At 32.6% G+C, this 8,585-nt stretch overlaps 1 protein-coding gene across 1 annotated transcript; it reads right to left on the bottom strand.

Annotated features, from left to right (window-relative positions):
- Window positions 1-96: 96 nt before the first annotated feature.
- On the bottom strand, window positions 97-6,182 carry LOC105119852 (putative cysteine-rich receptor-like protein kinase 43; the record flags this gene model as incomplete). The annotated part of the gene is made up of 12 exons (XM_011018046.1): window positions 5,805-6,182; window positions 4,845-5,163; window positions 4,522-4,647; window positions 4,195-4,325; window positions 3,873-4,083; window positions 3,327-3,561; window positions 3,063-3,213; window positions 2,645-2,915; window positions 1,870-2,013; window positions 1,664-1,680; window positions 967-1,159; window positions 97-215 (listed from the first exon to the last, which is right to left on the bottom strand). Coding segments are annotated over exons 1-12 (2,295 nt in total), but the record flags the coding sequence as incomplete, so codon positions are not given.
- Between the last annotated feature and the right edge of the window lie 2,403 nt (window positions 6,183-8,585).

Genomic DNA, 8,585 nt, shown 5'->3' with positions numbered 1-8,585 from the left:
ATAACTTTTTAAAAGGAGATAGACCCGAACTATAAGAAGATGAAATTGTATTAATCAAACTTACAGCAGTAAAAACAGCTTCTCCCTAAAACTTACTAGAAACAAAGCAGACAACAAGAGAGAACGAGCAGTTTCGATAATATCTCTATGTTTTCTTTCAGTAACACCATTTTGCTTAGGAGTATCTGTACACGAAGTTTGGTGGATGGTTCCATCTGAGGCAAGTAATTAGGAAAATTTATTAGAGGTGTATTCCCTACCCAAATCACACCTAAAACATTTAATCACACCTAAAACATTTAATCACAGCAGAATGTTGAGTTTTGATAAAAGCTCGAAAAGCTGCATATATCTTAAAGAATTCAGAACGATATTTCATTAAATAAACCCAACAATAACGAGTATGATCATCAATAAAAAAGACATAATATCGAGAACCTCCTTTTGTGGAAATAGGAGAAGGTCCCAATACATCAGAATGAATCAAATCAAATGGTGAAGAAGAAACAGAAATACTTTGATTAAAAGGTAAAGCAAAAATTTTTGCCAGTTTACATCCACTACAATCAGAAATGTCACAAGTTTTTAAATTTTCTAAAGCTCCCATGGATGCGAAAAGTCTCAAACAAGAAGACGAAACATGACCTAGACAGGAATGTCATAAATAAAAACTAGAAGATGAAAGACTCGAACAAAAAAAAGACAAATCAAAAGTAGTAGCAGCAGTGGTAGTAGCAATTGACACTTTTAACTCATCTAAAATATATAGTCCATTCTCCCTACGGCGTATCCCAAACAGCTTCTAAGACTGAAGATCCTGTACATAATAAAAAGAACTAGAAAACATGATTAAATAATCACTAGAATCACATATTTGACCAACAAACACAAGATCTTATTTATATAGTTTTGGAATAAGATAAACATTAGGGAGAGACAAGTGAGGTGTGACAACAGAACCAACACCTGCTAAGGGTATAGGAATGCCACCAGCAGTCATAACAGGAATGGAGGACAAAGGAGACACAAAGGTAAAAGATAAGGAATTTGGAGATATATAATGGGAAGCACTAGAATCCAAAACCCATTCAAAGTGTGACACACCTGAGGAACTGTGAGGCAACTGACCTATGAAAGAAGAAACGGACATTGCTTGTGGCTGCAAGGAGAGAAACTTCTGAAATTGCTTAGCCAAAGTATTGGGATCAGTAATAGAGCCTGGAGAAGCTACTACTATAGTATTATGGTGTGATGGTTTATAACCCTAAGGTGGTTTATGAGCAATAGGTTGTGACTGACTATCAGACTTCCAAGCTTGATTATGCTGTCTTAACTTACGACACTAAGTCTTCCAATGACCTTTCTGCTTACATAAACTACACTTATCGAAGCCAACCCTTGTGTAAGGTTTGTTCTAATGATTAGAGAATGACTTAGAAGGTACTGCTAGTACTAAAGGATTTGAAGCAAAAAGAATTTCCTTTTTAGAATAAGATTGAAGACGTATTTCTTCAGCCAATAACTCACTCACAATAAAGTCAACAAAAAGCAGTGGAGAACGATGCAGAATTGAACCTCTAAGTCCTTTGAAATCACTGCGAAGTGCTGTTAAAAACTGTACCAATCATTGCTGCTCTCTACGCTCAATATAGACATCACATACCTTTAATTCCGTTAATTCTGTAAAAGCCAATTGATCCAAAAAATCTATCATAGCAGAATAAAACTCTTGAATACTCATATTCTTCTGATGGAGAGCTCGTATATTATTCTATAATTAATAGAGTTTTGCAAAATTTGATTGCGCGAATAACCTTTCTAGATGAACCTAAACCTCTTTTGTTGTCTCATACTTCGCCAACTACATACCTATCAAATGTTCAACAGAATTGTTGATCCAAGTAATGATTTTTGCATTATTTGCCTCCCATGTATCTATCAAAACAGTATCCCCCTCCTCAATATTCTTAGGTATCATATAAGTTCCACTAACATACCCCCACATCTTCTTACCTTTAAGAAAATTTCTCATTACATAGCTCTAATACGAATAGTTCTTCCCATCCAACCTTACACTCACAAATTGAAGCAAATCATCTCTTTTAGTAGCCATAATCAACAATCACAGAAAACTAGAATGCAAAAGTAGCGAAAAACCAAATATCAAATTGCAGAAACTAAACAGAAATTCAAAAACTAAACAAATATCTTCTCAAAACTATATGATTACTCCAAAACGCAAATATCAAATTTTGTAGAAACTGACAAAACAAGTTGGATCCACGAAACTGTGTTTGGAATTAAGCCTCGTTTCATAAAACCAGTTATGATACCATATTAAAATAATTAAGATCAAACATAAAAAGGAGGCTAGAATTCTGAATAATCTTTATATTATGAATGCTTAGTCTTAACCTAAATACAAATAAAGTATATATATCGTTTCATAAAATTAGCTATGATACCATATTAAAATAATTAAGATCAAACATAAAAAGGAGGCTAGAATTCTAAATAATCTTTATATTATGAATGCTTAGTTTTAACCTAAATACAAATAAAATATATATAAATTAAATTGAAAATACTATTATACTCTTAATAAATAAAACTACGTAAGTATTATTTAATAATGTTCACAAACCAAAGGTAGAAGGATGCTGCTGGTCCAAGCTGCCTAAATAATGTAATTCCATAAGCTCATCTGTGAAAGGAGGCTTGGATGGTGAACTCAATTCAACATCCTTTTTCCTGAGCATTTGAACTACTTCTGTCGTCGTTGGCCGCAAATTTGGTGACTCTTGAGTACATAATAGACCAATCTGAACAACTCTTTCGATTTCTTCAGCATCTTCAATCGTCATACTTGTATCAATGATTTCTTGGACCTTGTTTGATTGGAAATGCTTCCATGCCTGTTATAGAGGGAAAAAACAAGGGAGGTTGAAAGCAAACAAGCGCGCATGAACTGTAATACATTGACATGCATTTTTACCATGTGGACATAATAAATGTATGGTGCTTCTGCTGTATAGGCAATAAGAAGGTTATAAGAATTTTACACAGGTAACTAGAGTTTCATATGTTTTCTCGGATTGATATTTGTTGTTTTGTACTCCAGTAATCATTTCGATGACGAGAACTCCAAAGCTATAGACATCCACCTTCTCAGTTAACCTTCCCTTGGCAATGTATTCTGGAGCCATGTACCCCCTTTAAGCCAAGACACCAAAAAGAGTGATAATTTTTTTATTAGGACAATGTGAGTTTGTAGAGACACCTATAAGAAGAAAAAGGTTAATGGAAATATCAATGCTTATGCTTACAGTGTTCCAGCAATGGCAGTGTTGACGAGGGATTGGTCACAGGAATAAAATCTTGCTAGTCCGAAATCTGAGATTTTTGGTCGATGTCTCAAATCTAGCAACACATTACTTGCTTTGATGTCTCTATGAATGATCCGCACTTGACAATACTTGTGGAGGTACTCCAAACCTTCAGCTGTTCCTTCGATAATTAGAAATCTCCTTTTCCAATCAAGTTCTTTCTTCTTTGCCGGATCTTGCTTCCGTGGGTGTTTGTACAGAAATTTTCAGATTGTTTAGAAAGAAAGCTAGAACGGGCAAATATCAATTCTCAGTGAACAAAGAACAGCTAATTCTTAAGTCTATTTGAGTCATGTCATTTTACAATTGAGCTAATATTAGTTTTTGAGCCAACAAGTTATATATCTTGATACACTTAATTAATCCAATCTTAAGAACATGTCTATGAACAAGATAGATTGGCCATGTTCATGATCTGCTTTTGAATGCATTAATTCCTTACAGTCCAAAACTCAGTAGAGAAAAAATCAAGCTTCTATAGCTTACCAAATAAAATGAGATCCAGGCTTCTGTTTGCTAGGTATTCATAGACAAGGAAGCTGTCAATGCTGGTGAAGCAGCAACCGAGGAATCGAACCAAGTTCTTGTGTTGTGCTCTTCCAATAATTTCCATTTCATTACGAATCTCTTGCACTTGAAATTTCCTACTAATATATAATCGCTTTATTGCAATTTCTCTACCATCTGGTAAGGTTCCCTAGTCATTTCAGGTCAATCATCCGCAATTAGAAATTCATGGAATAGATTTAAACGAAGACAAAATGAAATTTAAGCTACATGTGTGTGTGTGTGTGGGTGTCTCAGGTACCTTAAATACTTCACCAAATCCTCCACATCCTAACCTATTAGTTTCACTGAAACTTTCAGTTGCTGTGTCAAGTGTCGCGTACTTGAACTGCATGTACTGCACCCTCTCCTCTAATAACAAGTCCTCCGTCTCTTTGATGATGATTAATATGCAAAACGATGGAAAACAAATTATTTATCTGCTTCATTATGCTCAATATCATATCATATAAACATTGCTTAATGTTTCTGTAGAGGGGTTTTATCAAAGAAAATGTTAAAATAAAGGAAGAAATCATGCTTGTTTTCTTCCTATCTAAGCATTGTAATCCATGTACACACACGTTACCTTTCGATTGTTTGAGACGGATCTTTCTTCTATAGGTAAGTTTACCCACCCAAATACCAATACCAATTGCTAATACGGAGATCAGAACCACACCCATAATGTATGTGATGTAGGAAAATACTTCTTCTGCAAGAGAATGCCGTAGTAAATTAACCTAGTATATTGTCCATCAAGTCTCTAAAAATCATCATTGAATGAAAAACAGAAGAACATGCATGTGGAAGGTCAAACTAACAGTTTAAAGTCGATAAATTTGCGTTTCAAGACATGGCCAGCTAGCAGGTTTCTAGACTGCATCGACTGTAATAAATAAATGGGCTAACCTTTGGAGTATTCACCATTAGAATCATTGGCAAATGAAGCATCAGAATAGCGTACAAAGCAGCCAGCATTAAGCACACGAGCCTCCGTAGATGGAATGCATGATAAGGCAGATGCAACCGCCTCTGACAGGCAAATGGAACACAAATCATGGTCCAAGATCTTCCAGCAATTAGCCATCCCATAGGCAGATATGCCATTTGAAGTCTCATGCTTGGAAGCAAAGCCTCGGAAACTCGGAGCCTTCAGTAACATCTTACTCAGCACTTCATTTACTGCAACGCTAAATTCTTGCCCCTTGTTTACAATGCCACTGCATCTCTACTTCCATTTAATTCCCGGAGAGAAAATTCAGTATAACATATTAAATGAAGAAGAAATTTGAATTTGAATTAAAGCTTTTTTTTTTAAAAAAAAAATAGCTCAATAACCTCACAAGCTCTGAAGATTTCAGGTGTGAATTTTTTTATTTTTTATTTTTGGTCATCTGCGAGGCCCAACAAACCATGAGCTACACAAAGACGAAGCCTTTCCCCATCTCTGAATCCCAATCCAAACCTCTGAGGGTTTGAACCTACGACTTGTTAGCATAAATCTCAAATCTTAACAGCTAGCTGGGCACCTTGATCAAAATTTGTTAGGAAACTCTAGGTTGAAAAATGCATCAACTCTAACGCACGTTATGATCACATGATGATCGAAACGTTAAAATGCAAAATCCTGGTGGGGATGGAGAAAACCACATGCCAAAGGAGCTACATAGCTTATTGGCAATTAAATGCAAAATATTTTCCATCACCATATCAACAGATAAGAATTTCATAACTCATTAAGGTAATTTAGAAAGTGCTTAATCCAAACCTAATTCGACTTTGAAACTTAAACTAATGTACATTCAATTGCCATTCAATTGAAAGAAATTAGGAAATTTTAAATTTATGGTTTGAAGAAAGCATGATCACCTTCGTATCTTCTGGGGCAAGAGCTTCACGATAGAAACTATAATTCTCAGCCCTAATAAAGCAGCCATCAAAATAAACTCGACCACCGGTGCTAGGAAAACAACTGGGGATGAGAGTACTAATTTGCGCGAAACACATAGCACATTCATCGTTAGTTAGATCATCCATGCATTGGGCAAGCACATACAACCGATCTGGCGGCTCTCCTGTATCCTTAAATGCAAACTTGTTGCGATAAATTTCATCTTGCATGTAATCTGTGATGCTTGAATAGTACTTGAAGTAGTTTGACACATTTTGAACGCGCACTTTGCCACACGTCTGTATAACAAGGTCTGTTCTCGGGTCTGCATGCAACAGATTGATTGAAAATGCCATGACATAAACGAGTAGGGAGATCAGAAGAGAATAAGTTGCCATTAGAGAAGAAAGTTGGAAAAAGAAAAGAAACATGCTGCTTTTGATGGGTTTTTTTTTTTTGTTCTTGCTTCTCGTTGCTTGCCTATATTAAGTCGGGTTGTTCTTGTTGTTTTTAGCTAAGGTGTTAAATTAAGGATACATTGATGTAAATTTTAAGGCCAAAAATGCATGCAGGTGCCAAAAAGAGCTCATGCTACGAGTTTAACTAAAAAAATTCACTTGGAAACGCAGATGACAGAAAATTCTTCGGCAATGTAACTAAAATAAGTTCAGCGGATAAGGTATGATCTCATTATCTGATTTTTTTTAATTTTAAATTCAATTATATAGAATTTATTCTAATATAACTTAATTAATTTGATTAATTTAAAAGTACCTTGAACAACTAATAAAAATATAGTTTAATTTTTAAAAAAAAAAATAAAAATGATACTTTTATAAAAAAAAAATTATTGAGACGACGACATATTAAATCGATATAGGTTTTACAGTTTAAGCTGTCAAACCTATTGTATGCATTTAATAACCTTATTTAAAAAAAACTTATTTTTTATTTAGTTATATAATTAAAAAATAGATACTTGTAAAATTAATCACCAACTTGCTACCGAAATATTTATTTGAGATCATGATAACTTTATAGAAAACAAATCAAAACAAAGTATAAAACTCAATTATCAAAAAATGCAAATTAACCTGCCAAACTCTTTATCTAAGTTTTGGACTCCATTGAGTTTAAAAATTTATTTTTTAAAATATTTTTTATTTAATCATATGATAAAAAAATAGTCCCTCATAAATTGAGTATCAATCAATTATTGAGATATTTGTTTTAGACCATGAAAACCTCATAAAAAATAAACTAAACATGATTGTAAAGACCGATTCAAAATAAATCAAATATTAAATGATGAAATTATAAAATGAAAACCCAATAAAAAATCAATAAAAACCCAAATTTAAAAAAAAACAAAGGCTAGGCACTCAGATTTGGATCTTTTTATTTTTATTATTTTAAGTGACAGAAAACCTGTCATTCAACCTATTTTGTTTTAGTATAAAAACTAAAGCGAATATGGCCTATAATAGAGTGCTTTTTTTTGTTTGTCCTAAAATCCAATTTTCAACTTGTTTCCACCTAAATCCATCTAATTATAAACACCTTCTAACATCAAAAAATTCAACCTCAAAGGCCTCCCAAAACAATCCAAAAACACAAAATCAAACCAATAATTTTTCTCTTTCTAGTCTCCAATCTACTTTTTAAAGCAAGATAAATATTCAAAAACATTCTATGAAATGCTCCTCATTAAATAAAACTCATTGATACCAAAATATGCTATTTTTTATCATCAAATTGTAGCCAACTAATGATTATCTTCCTCTTTTACTATAATATAATAACTTTCTCTCTCGTCTCTAACATCCAAGGACTGAAGAATAAATAAAATAAATTTAGACTCAAAATAAAATTTCAAAAACTTTAGGGACTGAAAAAGAAGAAAATGAAAAATATGTGGAATAAAAAGTACTTTTCCCATGAATTTGAGATTGGCAATATGATTTCTTCATGTTTTACATTTTGGACCTTTTTTGTTGGAATTTCTTTTTCTTATCATAATTTTAAAAATTGGTCATGAATTTCATCATAAAATGTTGCAATTAAAAATAAAGGTTAAAGGATGAAATATGAAAAAAAAACTTTAGTTATTATGGATTGTTATACTCAAATGCCTACACTTTTTAGTATATTTTGTATGAAAATTCAAAAATCTAAAAAAAAAAAGATCTTAATTTTCATATAATTAGATAAAAAAAAATACATATTTATAAAATTACAGCCCAGAAAAAGATCAGAAATTACATATAGGTTATAATTGGTCAACTTCTCTTCATAAAACATCTTGTATTCAAGTCATGTTATAGATGTTCAATTGTTTCCAAACCTAATAGTAAGGATTTCTTATTTAAAATTTATAAAAACTCCAAGTAAAAAGGGGGAAGGTGGAATCAAGAAATGGGTAAAAACTCAATACCTATCCTAACATCAATGTGCTTTAAAACATTAAGCAAACTTCACATTCTTTATTCCTAGATTAATTAACAAATGCTAATAGGCATAAAAGGTTTACTATATCATTTTACATTGTTTATTCTCTCACATCTCAAAATAGATTCATTACTCAAATTTGTTTTTTGTTCTCAAACCATTTTTTTAACAATTGCATCCTTTTGAGGTCAAATTAATTAATTATTGATTCAAATGTGTTGACCAATGATAGCATTAAAAAGAGGACCGATACAAAAAAGACATCAAAAATAGATGGTTGGTTCAAAGTTCTCGTGAAAAGTTTAATTTAC

Source organism: Populus euphratica, unplaced genomic scaffold (genome assembly GCF_000495115.2).
Source record: "Populus euphratica unplaced genomic scaffold, PopEup_1.0 scaffold3732.1, whole genome shotgun sequence".
In the NCBI taxonomy this organism is placed as follows: Eukaryota; Viridiplantae; Streptophyta; class Magnoliopsida; order Malpighiales; family Salicaceae; genus Populus; species Populus euphratica.
The sequence above is the reverse complement of the archived record's forward strand: the minus strand, read 5'-3'. Positions and strand labels throughout refer to the sequence as shown.